Source organism: Myotis lucifugus, unplaced genomic scaffold, assembly GCF_000147115.1.
Source record: "Myotis lucifugus unplaced genomic scaffold, Myoluc2.0 scaffold_3, whole genome shotgun sequence".
NCBI classification, from domain to species: Eukaryota; Metazoa; Chordata; class Mammalia; order Chiroptera; family Vespertilionidae; genus Myotis; species Myotis lucifugus.
Window position 1 is genome coordinate 271,678 of NW_005871051.1, and position 21,535 is coordinate 293,212.

At 34.9% G+C, this 21,535-nt stretch overlaps 1 protein-coding gene across 6 annotated transcripts in view; it reads left to right on the top strand.

Moving 5' to 3' along the window:
* Window positions 1–450: 450 nt before the first annotated feature.
* Window positions 451–21,535, top strand: part of GLS (glutaminase) — a 55,459-nt gene continuing 34,374 nt past the window's right edge. For 2 of the 6 annotated variants that reach the window (XM_023759674.1, XM_014460923.2), the window contains exons 1-9: window positions 476–939; window positions 1,760–1,856; window positions 2,186–2,307; window positions 6,384–6,513; window positions 7,233–7,312; window positions 9,439–9,602; window positions 12,869–12,927; window positions 20,736–20,768; window positions 20,856–20,914. In XM_023759674.1, coding sequence (XP_023615442.1) covers window positions 815–939; window positions 1,760–1,856; window positions 2,186–2,307; window positions 6,384–6,513; window positions 7,233–7,312; window positions 9,439–9,602; window positions 12,869–12,927; window positions 20,736–20,768; window positions 20,856–20,914 — 869 coding nt within the window. In that variant the 5' untranslated portion in view covers window positions 476–814. Of the gene's footprint in view, window positions 940–1,759; window positions 1,857–2,185; window positions 2,308–6,383; window positions 6,514–7,232; window positions 7,313–9,438; window positions 9,603–12,868; window positions 12,928–20,735; window positions 20,769–20,855; window positions 20,915–21,535 lie in introns of all 6 variants that reach the window. The other 4 variants (XM_023759666.1, XM_014460913.2, XM_023759669.1 and 1 more) reach the window with 4 other exon arrangements.

The following is a 21,535-nucleotide window of genomic DNA, read 5'->3' on the forward strand; positions in this document are numbered from 1 at the left end:
GTTCTCCATCGTGACCTTCCCGAACCGGCCTCTCCCTGGATCCTCCGTTTTCACACTCAGGTCCTTAGGGCTCGAGGACTGAAATGTTCACCAGGTGCCCTGACAAGATCACTAGGAGCTCTGGGCCTTGCTGTCACTACTAGCCGTGTCCTCTTTTGAGACTTCTCATGCTGTGCTGTTGGGCCCATGGGCAACAGTGATTTCTATTCTTTTTTTTTTTTAAGAATATGTTTTTATTAATTTCAGAGAGGAAGGGGGAGGGTAGGAGAGGTAGAAACATCAATGATGAGAGAATCATTGATCGGCTGCTTCCTGCATGCCCCCCACCGGGGACCAAGCCTGCAACCTGGGCATGTACCTGGATTGCGGGCACATCCCCAGTAGAAGATTCAGGGGAATAATTATATATCTGGGATATGTCATTAAATTAGGATATGTGTTAGTTTTTGTTTGTTTTTTTAACATTGGCATGAAATTCATACATTTTAAGGTTCACTTTAAAAACTAAAAGTTGTAACATCTTTGAACACAACTATAAATTATATTAAAATCAACTTTAACATTTTAGGATAAACTTTATAGTTGCCATGTATAAATGTATATGCTCTGTGGACCAACTCCATATTCTATTGTTTTTTTAAGATAGAAATATATGGATCACTAATAATAGGGAAATAATTATATTAAGTAATAACTAAATACACAAATACATGTGGTCAGTCTTATTATCAGGACATATTTGGACAATGAGAAAAGCTTTTTTTTTAAAATATGTTTTTATTGGTTTTGGAGAGAGAGGGCTCGAGAAACATCGATGAGAGAGAACCATCAAGTGGCCCCCTATTGGAGGATGGAGCCCATAACCCTGGCAATGTGCCCTGGAAAGACGCTCAACCAACTGAGCCATACCAGCCAGGGCGAAAAGCTCCTTTCAACAGTGTAAAAACACAATTTTAAACATACTTATGCTGTGTGATAGTTTATTTTACAAAAGTAATTATAGGATTTTCCTTTGAAAGTTGTCATTATACCAATAACCCTGTGAGATCTCCTTTTCTCAGATGAGGCAACAATCACAGACAGGTAACTCAGTGTAAGTATTATAGCCAGGATTCAGGAACTTCTGTGCTAACCTTTCCTATCCAACACATAATTTCTGTCTCCCTTAGATTTTACAATCAGGTTAAATATTTGAATAACTAGAGGCCCTGATGCACGAAATTCATGCAAGAGTAGGCCTTCCTTCCCCCGGCTGCCGGCACCGGCTTCCCTCTGGCATGGCACCCAGGACCCGGGCTTCCCTTGCAGCCCCGGCTTCCTTGGAAGGTTGTCCAGTCTAATTAGCATATTATGCTTTTATTATTATAGATATGTAAATATAGTCATAAATTTTTTTTAAAAGAACAACATTTTGACACTTGCCTGAACATTTGCTGAGCTCTGTAATTAATATTGGGTGGTTGTATTGGATTGTGCAGGAGAGTACACCATAACAGATGGTTAGGCATTAGCACAACTAGGAATGGTCATCAAGATTTTAAAACCTGGTATTAAAAAATATCTGTAAGTATGAATCATAATTTACTTGTTTTTCAGTGTGGATTCAATAATACTGGTTTAATTTTGATAAATCGGCACTTAATGCTATCTTGAGTAGATCAGTTCAGCCTGGTTCAATGAATATTTAATAATGGATATAGCTTAAATTCACTAGAATGTTCACATGAGGATTAATTTTTTCTTCTTTTTTCCCCTTTAGTAAAATAAAACAGGGTCTGTTACCTAGCTTGGAAGATTTGCTGTTCTACACAATTGCAGAAGGACAAGAGAAAATACCTGTTCATAAATTTATCACAGTAAGTTTTTATACTTTTCTAAAACTTTAAAAATCAGCAGTACTGAATCAATAATATAGAAATATTGAAATGTAATCTTAAAGGTCATTTGACAGGTAGATTCTGACTGTTTTCAAATTTTCATTATGCTCATTTCAAGGTAATCAGTGAAAGAAAAAGAATGAGAAACTTATCCAGAAAGTGTGTAATAGTGACACTAAAATGCCATATACTATATATTCAGGTCCTGGGTAGAAGTGTTTATGTACAGAAATAAAAACGTGTATTGGAATAAGCATATACATTATTTGCACTCTATATTTACACACTCTTATTTTTTTTAAAAACAGGCACTCAAATCTACAGGATTGCGAACATCTGATCCCAGGTTGAAAGAGTGTATGGATATGTTAAGATTAACTCTTCAAACAACATCAGATGGTGTCATGCTAGACAAAGATCTTTTTAAAAAGTAAAAATTTCTGCCAAACATTTAATGGTGATTGCTGTGCTATATGGTCATTTTTATTTTATAACAAAATTGCATCATTTAAGGCCAGTGCTTCCTGTGTAATTGAAACAAAAAGGAGAGATTTATAACCATCAATTGTTTGAAAAACTTGGTGCACATTAAGGTTTCTTAAGACATTGGGGCTATTGTATATTTTCTTTGAAACTGATCTAAAGAAATGTAGCCATGGATGCTTCCAATGGATGGTACCTGGGGATTACATTCACTTTACATAGAGCCTCCTCTTTGTCCTGCCTTGGCTTCCATTGATCTCCACTTCCTCTGATTGTCTTACGGCTGTCTCAGCATGGTCTCTGCTTTCTTCTCACAAGGTGACTTCGAGGACATCATAAAATGAGAAGGCTTCAGACAGCCAGTATTCCTAAGGCTTACAGTTCTTCTCTCTGTTCTTTCCTCTCTTTAGATGTATTCATACATAGGCTTTTGTCTGTTTTCATTTTCCTCACATATTTAGAAACTAAAGATAACTTTGGAGATTAATGCCTCCCATTTGGTAGATTGAGAATATTTTTTGCTTCCCTATACATGCCTATTTATTACTCATCTTCATTAATGTGTTCCTACTAGTCTGGTTACTTAATGATTTAATGGACAGCAGAGAGATGGTAGGTAGACCTGTTGATAATAGCAATGAGGATATGCCTTGAAATTTTAAGTGAAAGCAGCAATTCACACTTTAGTACTGTTTAAAATTTTTTGTGCTCAATAAACATGTTGCTATGCTTTAATCTGAAATTAAAAGTAATTTAAGTACATTGATTATAAATCTTGGAAACATAATTATAAAATTTCCTACCCATAATTATATAAAAAACAACCACCATTATTTTAAACACTAATCCAATCATTTAATAAATTGATTATTGTAATACAGGCAGTCCCAATGGGACAAATGTGTACTAGTATGTAAGCAGGCAGAAAAGCCTTAAATCTATAGGCATAAGGGTTGATCTTTCAAGCCCTAGAACAGTGGTTCTCAACCTTCTGGCCCTTTAAATACAGTTCCTCATGTTGTGACCCAACCATAAAATTATTTTGTTGCTTCTTCATAACTGTAATGTTGCTACTGTTATGAATCGTCATGTAAATATCTGATATGCAGGATGGTCTTAGGCGACCCCTGTGAAAGGGTCGTTCGACCGCCGAAGGGGTCTCGACCCACAGGTTGAGAACCGCTGCCCTAGAATGAGTAGATTTAAAAGTGCTGAAAATTAATCTTTTCAAAATTTTTCTAGTTAGTGTTGCCAGAAATGAAACGATTTCACCTCCATGCAGGTGGGAATGAGATGGTATAGTGGAATTCATTTCCCCAGAAAAATAATTTATAAAGATTTTATTGAAGATAATTTTAATGAAAATACATTTTTGATTAGTATATTAAGCCTTTGAGGATAATCTGAGAAGCACCTATTTATGACTTTTTAAAAAATTGATTTCAGAGAAGAATGGAGAGGGAGAGAGATAGAAACATCAGTGATGTGAGAGTCATCGATCTGCTGCCTCCTGCACACTCCACCCTGGGGATCAAGCCTGAAACCCAGACATGTGCCCTGACTGGGAATCAAACTGTGATCTCCTGATTTATAGGACGGTGCTCAATCACTGAGCTGTGCTGGCAGGCTGACATTTTTTTTTTTTTTTAATGTATTTTATTGATTTTTTACAGAGAGGAAGGGAGAGAGCTAGAGAGTTAGAAACATCGATGAGAGAGAAACATCGAACAGCCGCCTCCTGCACACCCCCTACTGGGGATGTGCCCGCAATCAAGGTATATGCCCTTGACCGGAATCGAACCTGGGACCCTTCAGTCCGCAGGCCGATGCTCTATCCACTGAGCCAAACCGGCTACGGCAGGCTGACATTTTTTAAAAAAATGGGAAAATGAGTTTTGAGCATATTTGGAGCATAATCTATTTGAAAGTTGGAGACTGCCTGTTAGTCAATTATTTTTAATGCTAATAACCTTAAAATTAATAGAAGTAGGAAATTTATGTGGAAAATGAATGCCATATTTATTCATGCATTTTTAACCATATGAGTATTAGAATTTTATGTGTAATCACAATTTTTGGTCTTTTCTCTTTTGGGGGAAAATGAATGGTAATCTTTGCATTTGTATAATGTTTTAATTTTCTTTAAAAACAGCGTTATTTTACTTTTGTAAAATATTGACATACATTACAGTTGTTAATAATAAACACTTTAGAAGGAAAGAAAAGTGATTATTATTCCCAGTTTGCAGATGAGAAGACTGAATAAAGCATGAGAAAGATGTGACCTGCTGAAATACATAAGGACTTCCTCCTCAGAGTTCATTTTTTATGACTTCTAATTATAGATTCATTCCATCTATATTAAAATAACTCCCAAGAAAATATTTGCTATTTAAAATAACTCCCAAGAAAATATTTGCTATTTGGAATCTCATCCGTACACAATTAGGCACACTTCTGAGTTTAAAATTGCTTCTGTTGGCCACAGAATTCACCAGTTAAGGCTGCTACCATTGCTTTACCAGCACTTTCTTATAAAGAAAAAAAAAAATTCCTACTTTACTGACTGTACAGTTTCGTTAATTATAAAGCCTTTTAAAAGTGCTGATAATTTTAAATAGTTAAGTAGTTGGTAGTAGGTTAATAATTTAAATTTGTTTGGCAGTTCTCATTTTCTCATGCATAATTTCTTAAAAATAAGGATGTGTATTTATTTTGATGCAGATACAGCGATTTAAGATCAGGAATTGTCTTAACTTTTCTGCAGAGTAATGTATTCAGTATATGTCTTGCAACTCTTATGTACAAATTGAATTGCTATTTGAAATATATTGGTTGTTATAAATGAATGCCAAAATTTAATTTTTAGATTAACATTAAGAAGGTATCAAAAAAATTTATCAAATTTACTGAAGCAAATACTTGTTATCTCTGGAGTAGCAATTATTTATACATCTATAGGTTAATAATGGAAAAATAGGACTAATTTATGTTCTGACCGGGGCACATCATTATCACTGAAAACAACCTATTTTGTTTTATATTGTTTTAATTTTATGTTGATCAAGTGAGTATATATTCTGAATTTTTATTAATAGTTAAAAGTGAGTAGAATAATGTAATTGTTTTGGTGATCCAAATAATATAAATTTAATTATACCACATTATATAATTTCATTTAAAATTCATTATTTTTACAAGCATTTTAATGTTATTTAAGAGACATTAATTTGACTAAGCAAAGTTGATTTTATCTCCATTTTTTTAGCTTAGAAATGCAAATTTTTCAAAATGTAATTCAGGAAAAATATGTTAAAACACAAACTTCAGCTTTTTGGAAATACTAGTAATACTTTTATAGGAACTAAGATTAAAGTTTAATTTTTGTTAACTAAATGCCATGTTTAAAATAGTTTTATTCATTTTTAGAGAGAGATGGAGAGAGAGAACGTAGATGTGAGAGCGAAACATCAATTAGCTGCCTGATGCATGCCCCCTACCAGGGATTGAGCCTGCAACCAGGGCACCATCAGCTCTTTGGTGCCTGAGATAATGCCCAACCAACAGAGCCACACTGGCCAGGGCTAAAAACTTGTTTTTAGATGTTCTTGATACTTAACCTGATGGGATATTCTGTTTTAATCTTTGATATAATTTTTTTGGCAATCTAATTTATTTTGTTAACTTGTTCAACAGATTATAAGCAACTATATGAAAGGCTGCTTAAAGGAAAGAAACTGTAGAAAGAATATTATTTCTAGAATTTAGTTTGTTGTATAAAATGATTAATTTCTCTACTGTTTAAAATTCAGGGGTTTTTGCCGCCGCTGCCTGTTGCTTAGCAGCCGACTAGTTTTTTTTTAAACTATAGTCCGGCCTTCCAACGGTCTGAGGGACAGTGAACTGGCCCCCTGTTTAAAAAGTTTGAGGACCCCTGGTTTAAATATTCTCCTAATGTTATTACCAAGTAGTCATATTTGAAGGGCATTCAGTTGACTTATTTTTTTTTCTCACATTCCACAGATGTGTCCAGAGCAACATTGTTTTGTTGACGCAAGCCTTTAGAAGAAAGTTTGTCATTCCTGACTTTATGTCTTTTACTTCTCATATCGATGAGTTATATGAAAGCGCTAAAAAGCAGTCTGGAGGAAAGGTAACATTTTTAATGTGAATATTTTCCTAAACCAATCACTTAATAAACTCAACTCAAGTTGAGGCATAGAGAGTAAAATTGTGTAGTTTTCTTATGTTTTGCTAATTAAGAAATTTAAGTTAAATGAAGCCATTGGATAAAGTACTTTTAACATTTTAAATATTTGAGTTTGTTATTTTGGCTAACAAGTAAGTTTACAAACTCTTGATTTTCAAATGATTGAGATGGCTTTAAATCTCTAATAAAAAGTAACTTTACTGGGAATTTCTGCAGATATGATATTCTCAAACATTAAATATTTTTAGTTTTAAAAATCCTCTAAATAATACTAAGGGTTATTAATTTATTTCTTCTCCATATTGAAAGATTTTAGACGATGAAACCCTACTGGTATGACCCTGATTAAAGAAATTCTCTATTTCTTTCCCTTATTAAACATACTCAAATTCTAATTCCTCTTTTAGACTCTGTTCTTTCCTAGGAAGAGAGAGTGCTTTGGAAAACGGGATGGTGGAGACAGAAATCACTTAGATTTCACCTATAATTCTCAAATCTGTTGTGTCCTTAGTTATTATGAATATTGTCATAAAAGACTACAAAGCCACTAAGTGCTATAAATTAAGTATTCATTGGTGGAAACTAAATTGAGATAAAAATTTTGGTAGACGAAAGTATTATTTTCTTGTATTAAATCTGTTAATTTCTAATATTTTGATTAGGTTGCAGACTATATTCCTCAACTAGCCAAGTTCAGTCCTGATTTGTGGGGTGTATCGGTTTGTACAGTAGATGGACAGAGGTAAGTTTATTTCAAATCCATGAAAACCAGTCATTTGTGAAGTATGAGGTCAGTTGCAAAACATGCAGGATTTCATGAAGTTTATGAAAGTTGTCTTTGGGAAATGCTTACACTACAGGCACAGGCACTGACAGGCGAGGGTCTAGCAGAATTATAGAAAGGATACTGATGTGAGGTTACTTCAAAGAGAATGATTTGATTTTAAAAACCAATGAATTAAGGAGAGGCCCTTGGAAAAATGGATGAAGTCTGCAATTTTTTTTTTGTCAGTTAAAGAGAAAAAACTTTTTTTTATTTAAGGACTTAGCTCAGAGGTATCACCCAAGGTAATTCTTTTTTAAATTAAAATATAACATAAAATAAGATATGCAACACCTAAGTGTATACAACTTTATTTATAGCATAGATGTAATTTATCCTAGATTTTGTGAAAACTAACAGGTCATTTAGCCTTACAATTTTAGATTATTTCTAAGAAAATGTCCAATTAAAGCTTTCATTCCCCATTTGTTAAATTCTGATATGAAGTGCCTTTATTCTAATCTTTTCATTATTCTTATTTTCCTCAAGTATTTATAATAAAATAACATACAGTTTAGTCCATTCATTTTTGAGATAAGGAATCTCAAGCCCAGAGATCATATAATACTGGAAGAATCGAAATTAGAACCTAGGTCTCTTAACTTATAGTGCATTTGACTAAATGTTCATCTAGTCTATTAACATTTTGTCCTCATCTGGGCCTGTAAAATATACTAAAATGCCATGAAAGGACACAAATCCAGAAAACATGTGGCTTTATCCTGATAGAGCACATTCCAATAGGCAGTGAGGAAATGGTTTGTCATGTAATGGAAATGTTTATATTTGGAGAAAATCATTACTATGTAATGCTTGCACATGGCTTTTCTCTTAAACATTGTGTGTAGAGGTGATTCTTTTAGTTTAGTTTTCTTATCTAGAGAATTTTAAAAGACAACTTTGGACTGTTTTTGTTTTTATTTATCCTCACCCAAGGATATTTTTCCATAGATTTTTTTTTTCTTTTCTTTTTTTTTTTTTTTTTTTTTTTTTTTAGTGAGAGTAGAAGGCAGGGAGAGTGGGGGGGGAGAGGGAAGGAGAGAGAGAGAGGCAGATGTGAGAGAGACACATCCATTGGTTGCCTTCTGCTTGTGAGCCTGCAACCACAGTATGTGCCCTTGACCGGAATCTATATATGTAAAAGCCTAAGGAACCATTTCGACTGGTCGCTATAATGTGCACTGACCACCAGGCGGCAGATGCTCAAGGGAGGAGCTGCCCCCTGGTAATCAGTGCGCTCCCACAGCCAACCTTCTGTGACTGGCTAACCTCCCGCGGTCTCTCCCCCTGGCCTGATGGCCCCTGTAAGCCTTGATCGCTGGCCAGGCCTAGGGACATCACCTGTGTATGAATTCGTGCACTGGCCTCTAGTCAAATATAATGCAAATATATTATCTCTGTTCTTAAGCTTACATTATAATGGCGTCAGTAAGGATTTTTCTATTTTTAAACCTATTCTCTACTTCATGTGCATCCCAATTTGGTAATACATGAAGTTTTTGTTCTGTTTTTATCTACATGGTGATAAATGATAACTATTAGTGCTAGCTATACTGGATGCCATATATAATGGTGCTGGAATTGTAAGTAGATATGGTTGACAAGATGAAGCATTTATTGATAGTGTCTCAGAGAATGGTATTGAATCTAAATTGTGCTCCATTTAAAAATTAACCATGGTTTAGCTGTGATTAAGGCTATGAGTAAAAAAACAAGGTGACTAATTTCTAAAAGGGCTAAGTGATTTTATATGATTGAGTACAGGTTGGAATAAGGAGGGCTGGGCCATACCCGCTTGCCCTGAGGAAAAATTTTACATTATTTAATTATCTATTTTGGAATTATTTTATTACCTGAGTACTTTTAAGGTTTGGCTTTATTTGCACTGTTCCTCTTAAAATAAACATACTTACATTTATTTTTTAATATCTAGGTAAATTTGTGGTTGAATTATAGGGAAACCGTTGTAAATTAGCATTACCATGTAAAAATAACACCAATGATTCCAGTTTATCCTAAGTATTATTTAATCTTCCTTTAAATAGGCATTCTATTGGGGATACCAAAGTTCCATTTTGTCTTCAGTCCTGTGTAAAACCTTTGAAATATGCCATTGCGGTTAATGACCTTGGAACAGAATATGTGCATCGCTATGTTGGGAAAGAGCCAAGTGGATTAAGATTCAACAAACTGTTTTTAAATGAAGATGGTAAGAATTATATAAAAGTTGGTCAGAAAAAAGATACCTTTCCTATGTAAACTTAAGTGGGTCTTTTTTTGGAGGGGGAACATTAAAAGCATTCATACTTCATTTTTCATAGAATTCTGTGAAACCAGTGGAGATGTTTTCATAACCTACTTTTTAAAATGGTTATTTTAGGCATCTCATACCACTGGAAAGTGGAATAAGGAGAAGATAATAGGGGTGGGGGCAGGATAAGATTTTTACTTTATAATCACATAGGGGAATAGCTAATAGTAAAATCTCACACTATCTGGAATTTGCTTTCAGAGAATTCATGGAGTGTAGCTGAGTGCTAGGTGTGACTTACTACTGTATGTTGGTAATTGTTAAAGCTAAAGGATAGCTATACATGGGTGTTTGTATTTCTGCTTTTGTATATTGTACTAGGGGCCCAGTGCACGAATTTATGCACCTTGAAAGGAACTGTGGACCGAGAGGCTGCAGTGGGCACAGGGGCGGGTATCGGCCAATCCTCCACACCCCTGCCTGGGCCCTCCCATCTCGGTCCCCTGGTCCCCTGTCTGCAGACAGCCCCCACGGGCTGATGGTGCCAGCCCCGCTCGCACCCACTGCTGGCATGGGGCTGGCGCTGTCAGCAAGTACAAGCAGCGGTTCCTGCCCCAATCGCCCCTCAGGAGCCAGGGGGAGGTGAAGAAACCCTCAGTGGGTGCGAGAGCCAGGCGGGACTGTGGCACACGGGAGCAAAGAATTTTCAGTAACCACCAGAGGCTCGACCCAATAACAGCAACCGGTGCCCCACCTTGGTCTGGCACCCCCACTCACCTCCATCATCCTGCCATGGCCGATGCCCACCATGTTCCGCACACGCCCCTTGGTGGTCAGCACATGTCATAGCGACCTGTTGTTCAGTTGTTCTGCTGTTCGGTCTATTTGCATATTAGCCTTTTATTATATAGGATAGGATATATTTGAAAACTTCCATAATAAGTTTTAAGTGGTGGCCCTGATTGAGATAGTGTTTTTGCTTTTTCTGTTTTGTAACATTTAATATTTGAAAGAAACATTTTGCATTAAATAGTTAGACAACTAACAAGCCTTATTACTTTACAGGGATCCAAAAGAAAAGGGAAGACAAAGGTAGTTAGTACTTTTGATCTGATAGCAGTTGGTGTTTTAAATCTACATATCAACCTATAGATTTGTGGATTTTTTTTAATGTTTCAGGCACATGCTAGGTTTCTCATTGTGTAAGTTAAGATAATTGAAGAAAGCAAGAGTGAAGGAATTCAGTAGTTGCAATAATGGTTTGTAGAAATACTTTTGTATTTTTTCTTTATTTTGGATAAAAATGAAATGTGATTTATAGTCATTGTTTTTTGTTAGTGAAGTTAGAGGGTATTTTCTCATGTTTCTTTTCCTAATTATTTTGAGAATGATTACATACTATTCTTTTATTATAATCTTTCTAATGTGATGCTGCGTTTGACTATGGAGATTACAATAAACTCGTAACTTCAGTAAGGACAGTACATGCAGACATACTTTATTTATTTATTAAACTCACTGAAATCAAGGTTTAATGTGGGAAAAAAAGATTTAATATGGGAAGAACAAATATTTTTGTTCTAGCAAGATTAAACATTTTACAAGAAAAACTTAATATTTTTCTATGTAATGTAAAATAGAGTAATCTAGGAAGTTCTGGTGAATTGACTGGTGGTGGTTGTTTTTTTAATCCTCACTTGAGGAATTGCTTTTGTTGATTTTTTTCGAGAGAGGCAGGGAGAGAGAGAAAAATTGATTGTTTGCCTCCTGTACATGCATGGGGCCTCAGGGAATCACCAGGGCTGGGTGAACAGTGATTGTCAGGTTGATGGGACTCAGGGTGCCTTTCTGCACCTGCAGCAGGAGGGCTCAGCAGTGAAAGCATGGCCTCTGCCAGCACTTGTGTCTGTGAGAAAGCTGCCCCTCCAGCCCTTGGCCCAAAGCCAGACAACTCAGTTCCTCCCTGTATGTATGTCCCTGGTGCCTTATGGGCTGCTGCCCCTGCCCTGGGGCTCAGAGGGAGTGAGTCCAAATAAGTCCACATGCAGGCCCTTTAATAGGAGTGCCTGAGACTCTAGCAGCCCTCCATCTTAACTATAATTCCTGCTGGTTTTCACAGCCAGAAGTTATAGGGGTTTCTCTTCCTGGCACTGGAACCCTGGGCTGGGAGCTTGGTGTGCATCGATATGTTGGGAAAGAGCCAAGGGCAAGCGCCGGGCGGGACCCCTCAATTTTCAGGGGGCCTCTGAGCTGCGAGTTTCCCCTCCTGATTTTTAACCTACACACGTGGGTGTAGGACTAGCCTGTTCAAATCTCTGCCCCTCCTACCAATCTCCATTTGGCTTCTTTATGTCTGTAATTATAGGACTTCTGGTCAGTCAGAGCTCATGCCATTCTCAATAATGGCTGTACTGTAGTTTAGTTTTAATTTTGATGTGATCTTTGGAGGATGCCAGTACCATCTTTACCTATTCTTCTATCTTGACCGGAGTCCTCTATTTAAGTGTTATGACTTGCTGGGGTGCTGGTGCTTTGTTATCCTAGTTTACAGATGGGAAAACATGCAGTGAAGCTGTCCATAGTCAAATAGCTAATAAATGGCAGAATTAGGAAATTTGGATGCGCTCTTAACACTACTAAGCACTGCCTTCTGTACATGAATTTTTGTTCACATATACAATTATTACTAGAGGCCCGGTGCATGAAATTCGTGCACTTGGGGGCGGAGGGGGGGGTCCTTCAGCCCGGCCTGCGCCCTCTCGCAGTCTGGGGAGCCCTCGGGGGAATGTCCAACTGTTGGCTGGAACAGGCCTAAGCCAGCAGTTGGACATCCTTAGTGCTGCCGCAGAGGCGGGAGGGGCTCCTGCACCACTGCTGTGCTCATTAGCTGTGAGCCCAGCTCAGGGCTTCTGGCTGAGCACACTGACCACCAGGGGGCAGCTCCGGTGCTGAGCATCTGCCCTCTGGTGGTCAGTGCATGTCGACTGGTCTTTCCACAGTTTGGTCGATTTGCATCATCTAGGATAGCAGCTTCCTAGAGGTGCATTACTGGTTTGATATGTAAGTGATTTTTAAGTGCATTCCTCCATACTCCCCACCATCCCCCCAAAAACTGTGACAGTGGCTTACATAAAGAAATAGGTACATGTTCATGGGGAAAACTATGCGTCACAGAAAATGATATCAGGTATTCGAAATAATGCTGTTGCTTTTATGTGTTACAGATAAGCCACATAATCCTATGGTAAATGCTGGAGCAATTGTTGTGACTTCATTAATAAAGGTAAAATGGTGACATTTCCTTTTTACCTAGTACATCTTTTTAATAACTAAAGCATAAATGTGAATTTTGGATTATTTATGTAGAACTATAAAAAGTTTTCTTTTGGTGTTAAATTACTCTTTTGGTATAAAATTAGGATATCTATTAATATAAAAATAAATGATATAATTTCAAAACAGATGACTCATTGTAAATTTCAACAGTTATTCTTGATCTGAAGAGCTGGCAAAAATTCAAAAAGTCTCTGCTGAACAATAGGCACAAGTTTTTCTTAAAGTTTTGATATTTTTTTTCTTTCTGTTCCTTTTGGCTCTTTTAAAATGAACAGATGTAAACAGAGTTGAAAACATTTTATTGTTTAATGTTTGTCATCAACATATGTAGGAACAAATGTTCTGGTACTTTGTGTTAAGACAAAGTACATTTACCCTTGAATATTCTCAAGTCTGACATTTTCATGAACTTTAATTATGATTTTCATTTAAACTTGTTTTATTTGGTTTACTTCAATCATACTAGTATAATAACTAAAATAATTAAGACTTAATTCCAATTATTAAGTTACATTATTTTTTATGCTTTGGTTTGCATTGTATGTTTTAATTTAAAAAAATTTTTTTTAGTGTCTGGTTTGCCTTAATAATTGGAAGCTCTAATGTAATGTTTAAAATTATTATTTGAAAATAGTTCTGTTGTGTGATATTATGTAGATTTTATTATGTGCTTTAGTTATATTCAAATAAGTTTCATTTGTGTTTGGAACATTTATGTGCTGTCTTAGTAAATCTGTGCTGTGTGTTCCAAGCTTTAAAAAGGAAATGTATGGCTTTGTAGGTGTGTGACTGAGGATGGGATAACTTGGCTAGACAAAGAATGTTTGAATATAAATTATGCTCTTGGCCCAATTAATAAAAATTCATCTACTTTGTATGCTAGAAATCCTCTGTTTCATGAATTTTATATGCTCATGAGAAGAGGCCTTTAAATTAGAAGACTAATCTTAAGAATATATATGTCTGTTGACCCACTTAATCCTTGTAACTCTAATGATGTAGGTAATATAGCCAAGTGTTATTTTTTAATGTAACTAATTCAGTAAGCTATGGAAATTTTCATTTTGTCCATTATAGCATCTAGTTATTTATGACTGTTTTGCATAAGAGAAAAGTTGTCAGTTTGAGGGGAAAAGAAACTATTTGTCTCTTCTGGAAAATTATAATATGAATACAGCTAGGCACAGCCCTGCCTTCAGGTGGCTTACATTATAGTGTGGAGTATACACAAGTAAATGGGCCCTTACCATGCAGTGCAATAAATACTGCGATGAGAGAAAAGTCTCATTAATAATTGTTAGATTTGAATAAGTAACTTGAATTAGAGGTGAGCAAATTTATAATAATACATTGTATGTGTTAATAGTGCTTAATGAAAAAACAAGAAGGGTTCTGAACCTTTTGTGGAACTTCCCAGAAAAAATGTTCACATACCATGATTTTATGTAACTTTTTGGGAGTTCACAGACCCTTTGAAGCTGATCCATGGGTCCTAGTTTGAGCTCTTATGCTGGAGAAAGATTAATGTGGCACAACAATAGTATCAAGAAAGGGCATATGCAAATGCCTTCCTTTACTGCATTCATCTTCTGTTTAACGATTCCTGGGTTTAATATACCACACTGCAAGGCCGCATGTGGGAAATGCATGTCTGGTCATACCATACCGTCACTTCATTAGTTTCACTTACCATGTTCATTCACAAGCCATGAACTTTACATTAAGCCATATTAATGTGAGCACTTAGAAACAGAGTTAAAACACACATACACAAGTGTGGTTCAGCGTCCAACAGAGCAAAAATTTAACTGAGTCATCTTGTATTTACAAATTTGATCATGATTTTAAATTTATAAAAGCTTAAATTTACTGGAAATGAAGCTTTAGGGTATGGTTTATATTTAAGATCACTTTAAATTTTTATTTTGATTGGTTTTTAGAAGGTGTTTCACAAGGGGTTTTTTGTTTGTTTTTTTAAATGACCTTTATCTAAATCTAGAGGTACATCAGGGATAAGCTTGGTGTACCTCTAAAACTCACTGCCCCAGTATAGAATAGACTCTTCAAAAAAGAATTCAAAACTCTTATATTAATTGTATGTGATCTCTACAAGTTATATGCTCATGTAATGTTTATGAGTAAGAAAACCATAGCCGAAAGGTTCTTCAAGCCCAGCCCTCTTACTTTATGTGCAGTGAAGAAATTGCATGGGTTTTAACTGAAGCAGAATCGGGCTTGAGCTAAATCTCCTGATTTTTCTGTTTGCTGTTTCTGTTAATTACATCTTTGTCTTTACCTACCACAGTTATATTGTCCAAGAAGCAGAAATTTTATTTTCTGAATTCTAATTTATACAAAAGATACAAATTTACTGCCTTAAAAGTCACGTCTGATTTTCAGTGCTGCATAGTCATTCTTGAGACAGTAGTGGGTGCTCACTACCTGTAGACCTAGGCCTTTGCTCAAGGAGCACCCAGAGCTTGGGTATTTTATCATGGCTACGAGATAGGATCCTCTTTTTTGGCTTTTAGTTAATGTCCTTCAAGCTATGTTTTTTCCTTTCAAATTCAAAACTTTATTATGGTGCTATTAAAATAGTCTCTTCACGTTACTTCCGTTCACACACACACACACTAAGTAGAGTCTTTAGTAAGACTCTTTATTTCATAATTTTGTAGTATTGATATTTTTTCCTTGTAGGATTGGTGGTGATCCTCAGGAAATGGGGCAAGAGGCAGAACAAGTGTTCAAAGGATTAGCAGATTGTGGAGAAAAGGAGGATTTGGACAGAAGGAACCTGTTGCATAAATTCTTAACTACTAAACTTGTAGGAAACCGCCAATATTTAACATTTTAAACAAAGCTATATAGGTAAATACCTTCATAAAAGAAATGTCATTTTGTACATTTAAAAAAACCATAAATAAAACATAAAGGTACTATACTTCCTCTCTTTCTCTCTATGGTAGCTATTAAATTTAAAGGAATACTTTTTGATGTAGTTTTATTGGATGATGGTGTGATCACTTGATTTAAAGAGGAAAAATAAATTTGAAAGGAGCACTGTTATTCTGGGTGGAATAGTAGTATTCTTATGTAATTTTTTTTCTTTCCAGTGGTAAAACTTTTCATGTAGCTGTAGTTTGAAAGTTAAGCCTGATAATAATAACTTGAGGGTTAGGGCACGAAAAATGAGGATAACATATTCCAAGATTATTGCCACACTTCTGCTTTTTTATCTTAAAAGACTTACATTGTCTTCTTTGTTTATGTATCTATTCTAGTGATAGTTTCCAGTGTTTGTCATTTGAAGAAGCTGTTTTTTAATATCAGAAGTATTTTTTAATTTAAAAAATCAGAAGTTTGTTTCCCTTCTTTCTCTTAAAACGAGTTAATCATGCTCCATGAAAATCTGCCTGTTGTGATGCTCGGTTTGGTTATGTCAGCAATAACCTGTCAGGCTGGCTGGGAAGCCACATTTTTAAGGCGGTTTGTGGCTCTGGGAGCAATCGATGATGCCTTGGACTTGCTGACATGCATAAGAAAGGGTTGTATGGGTTTATTACTTCATGTTTATATCAGTTGGTGTATTTGAGGTTTCTTTTAAATGAAAAATAATTTATTGCCAAACAATGCACTTTTTTTGTTGCTTTATTTTTAAGCAAATTTATTGGTTTAAAAGTCACATCTGATTTTCAGTGATGCATAGCCATTCTTGAGACAGTAGTGGGTGCTCACTACCTGTAGGCCTAGGCCTTTGCTCAAGGAGCCACCCAGAGCTTGGGTATTTTATCATGGCTACGAGATAGGATCCTCTTTTTTAGCTTTTAGTTAATGTCCTTCAAGCTATGTTTTTTAATCTATGAAAAAACTAGTTTTAGAACGTTATTTTTATCTGTAATACCTATTAAAATATTCCAGGTAGTTAGCTTTTAAAGCATTCTCTTTAAAGCAAGATTAAACTTGGGAGTATTTTATAAAATTTTCAGTTATTTTGTTTTGCCTTACTTCTAGGCGTCTTTTCTCTAAGATCTATAATTGTCAGTTGGCTTTTATATCTCCATATTTTATGGACGGAATCAAGTTATTTATATACAAAAGAACAGATAAATGCAGTGACTGTCATTTTTATATTAATTTTATTTCTGTTAACAGTGATATTTTCACCTGTTAAATTGTATAATACATGATTCAATTCATGAGTATGTTGTAAAAACAGGTTGTAAAACCACTCTGGTAATACATTTTATCAGCCAATGTTGAAACTCACTGCCTCTTTATCAAATTTTCATTCATAAAGTTTTCTTTAAAGGAATGTAGATTCCTTAATATCTTTGATAGGTATGTTTATAGGAAAATAAATATATATAATTTTGTTATCTAGGTCTGATTATTGCCTTTTCAAACAAGCCATGTGGTTTGCTTTTTAAAAGTCATTTGGTCAGCCCTGGCTGGTTTTGCTCAGTGGATAGAGCGTTGGCCTGCAGGTCCCAGGTTTAATTCCTGGTCAGGGGACATGCCCAGATTGCGGGCTTGATCCCCAGTGTGGGGTGTGCAGGAGGCAGCGGATCCACGATTCTCTCTCATCATTGATGTTTCTCTCTCTCCCTCTCCCTCTCTCTCTGAAATCAATAAAAACATTTTTTTAAAAAAGTCATTTGATCAGTGGATTAGAAATTTAGTAAGTATATTTTGTCCAGTTATTTTTTTTAAAGTTTTCCTGCTATACTTAATGTAACTTTTAAAGATTAAAATAACACGATATATAATAATGCTGCAGTGATTTAAAACTGGAATAAACATTTCTGGTCATAGGGTTTTCCCCCCAAGAGTAAAAGGCGTATTAATAGCTTTAGATTATCAGTTTTCAAATCTCAGTTTTCATATATGCTTTTTTAGAAGTTAATCTGCCTTTAATCCAGGTTTCCTCCCACTTCCCAAAAGAAAGGTATACTTCTCATGTGTCCCAAATTTTACCATGGTGCACTGCTTCGGGTTCTGAAAACCTATGGGCCACCAACAAAAGAGAACATTTGAAATAGTGGAGTCAGTGGTAGTGAGGATGTGAAGCACTGTAGTGACTGGGAGCAGGTCCTCTTGTAATACCAGGTTGTTTCCAGTTCTTTGGTTTCAGCAGAATAGAAAGAGGATCTAATCTCGGTGTTAGTTTTTGTAGCAGCAATAAGCATAATTTGTGAGGATTACTGTGACTTTTGTATGTAATGAGATAGGTGTGTAAAATACTGTTGCTTTTAAACCTTTTCTATTTCTATCTTCTCATCTGTTGTCAGTGATATTTCTCAACTTGTGCATTTGTAAAAATTTAAAATAGTGAAAGAATTAAACTCATTCTAGTAATAGAAAATATCCACTGATACATGAACTAATTAAAAATCAAATACTGTTTTAAGGGTAAAGAAAATATTCTCAAGGACAAATTTTGTAAATTAACATGAGAAATTATTAGCAACTGGACTTTTTCCCTTTAATATTTAATGAGAATCTTCAGACATACACAAAATAAACAGAAGAGTCTACCCAGCCCCCATATGCCCATGACCATTTTAATTTTCACACCTGTCCCTCCACACCGCTGCACCCACTGCTTGATGATGAGGATGGTATTTTAAGTTCACGTTTGCTTATTTGTTTGCAGGTATTTATTCTATTTGTATGCGTATTTTTTTCTGATATCTTTACAAATAAATTCTGTACAGTAACTTTTTCAAAATAAAAATAACATGACATCTTATGATTGTTTGGGTTCATGAAGTCTTTCCAAGAGATACAGGGGCAAATATATTTATTGACTTACATTAAATGCTATTTTCAGGATAGATGATAAGAATAAATAGTAACCAAGTGCTTTTACATTTAAATGGGGTAAGTTTTGGAGAGAGTTTTTTGAGTCAACACCATCATTCAAATATTTTATTTTGATTTTTTACATAATTTGTCTAGAACACTTCAAGTAGCTTACTCAAATTTTTTATAATGATAGGCATTGGTAAATATGAAAGTTTCTTTAAAAAACCATAGAAACAAAACTCAATCGTACTTGATTTTTGTAAGCTACAAAAAGGTGCCCATAGTCTAGGATTGGAACGGTTTTTCTTTTTTTTTCTCTTTTTTTTACTAAACACAACAGCTAAATAAAGAAAATTTGTGTTAATTTTATAGGGCACAGTTTAGGTGAGAGAATGAAAGTTCAATATAACTTGTTTTACATTGATTAATTGTATAACCAGTAATCATGTGACATCACAATGCAAATGCTGACATCCTTTTCCAAAAGAGTTGTGGTTCTTTTTGTTTGTTTTTTTGGGTTTTTATTTTTTATGCTTAAAAAGGGTTTTGTGGTTTAAATGTTGTTACATATTTTACAGCATTAGGATCTATGGAATATTTTGACAACTGCAACAGTTCAATGAAGTTGGTAATTTCTTTTAATTATTTTTCATTGAACAGCTTTGGAGTTACATTTCTACATTCTGATTTCTGGTGTATTATAAGGAAAGAAAACTTAAAATATGTCAGAAGAACGCTTTAGAGAAAAGACATAGTGATTACAATATGGCTATAGCTAAATTATCCGTGTATAAGTTTGTTAATAACTAATTTGATGAAAAGATGTGGTGTTCTTTCTAGCTACTGCTTTTATATGTGGATTACACATCCTTTCTTAAAGTGATTTTTAGGATTCCACAAATTGTCAGCCACATTCTAATCTGCTTATAAAGTGGAGAATGAACCTGGCTTTATTCAATTAAATAATACTCTCATACAGGTTTTCCCCCCATACTAAAATTTTAATTGGTAATGTTTTGTATTTTTTGGAGGTAAAATTGAAATTTTTCATTTTTAAAACTATAGTTGTCAAATTATTTTATTTTGAACCTGTTTTAAACTTAGAGATGTATTGTTTCTTTTGGGTGCACATCACCAATTAATACGTTTGATTTCAGATCTACAACTTAACTGCTTTGTAAACTTCGCTGAGGTAAAATGCAACCGTTTGGCTACTTGAACTGATCTACATTACATAGGTTTTACCTATTGACATTAGCAGTAGCTAACATGTCAGAAATAGAAGCAATGAAACAATACATCTTCTATATTCTGAATTGGCACAATGCTAAATACAGACGTAGCTAACTTTTAGAGACTCTGAAATATGTTTTTTTATTTCAAGGTTTATTATATAACAAGTGAGATATAAAAGTAGAGCTTTCTCTATACTAGTAAAATCTATCCAGAATGTTTGCATATACTAGAATTAAAAGATTAATTTTGCAACATAACTCATTTTTCTAACTCATATATTGGTTTAAGGTTACTTAAAAAATACAAGTAGATCGCTCTTAATTTGAAACCATACTTACTTTTTCTCTAAGGGTGAAACTTTATTTTAAGTTTTTTAAAAATATGGAAGTAACATTGTCTAGCAGATTATCTGTCATGAAAGATACGGGATTTGGAGTAACTTGTATTTCAAATTCTATAACTTTGGGTTGGGTAAAGTTATACTTAAAATAAAGCATTCCCTTTGTAACTCAGATAATTTTCAACATAGGGTATTAATAAAAAGTGTATATAATTTATGTAAATATTAGGTTACTTTAGAAGCATTTTCTAGATTTGAAAGTACTAATGCACAGTATTAATTTTATGATAGTTTGAAAATTTTATATTATAATCATTTAAAACTTAAATGTGGTACCTTCATTAATGTTTTCATGTCTTATTTCTTTGTAGCAAGGAGTGAATAATGCTGAAAAATTTGACTATGTAAGTGCAATATAGAATTCAGTTTTCATGCTACATTCTTTATATCTTTGTTTTTTGATACTGACACTTTTAAATTTTGGTTTATAGGTGATGCAGTTTTTGAATAAGATGGCTGGTAATGAATATGTTGGATTCAGTAATGCAACGTGAGTCTGCTTTATGACTTAGGATTTTATAATGGGCCATTCCTCTTATCTGCTTTTTATCAACCTCTCTCCTTAGTAAAAAAATATATGTGTATCTCTACGTACACACACACACACACACACACACACACACACACACACACACACACACTAGAGGCTTGGTGCACGAAATTCCTGCCTGGCCTGCGCCTGTTCGCAATCCAGGGATGTCTGGCTGCCCGCTGGGGCCTTCCTTCATTCCGTGCCACCCCCCGGTGGTCAGTGCATGTCATAGCGAGTGATTGAACTCCTGGTTGAACTCCCGAAGGGACACTTTGCTTATTAGCCTTTTATATATATAGATATGTACATTTATGTGGGTGGCTTTTATTCTGAACTGTTTGAAATTACGTAAACATCATGACGCTTCACTTTTAAATAACTTCACCTGTGTATCCTAGGAATAAGGGCATTTTCCTACATAACTATAGTACCATCGACACTTAAGGACATTATTTAACATGATATTAATCAATATATAGATGTCCCCAAATGTCCTCTAAATACCATAAACTAATTAAGGAACTAATCATGATCTCTTGTCTTTTAAAAGTAAAACAGTCTGCCTGCCTTAGTCTCTTG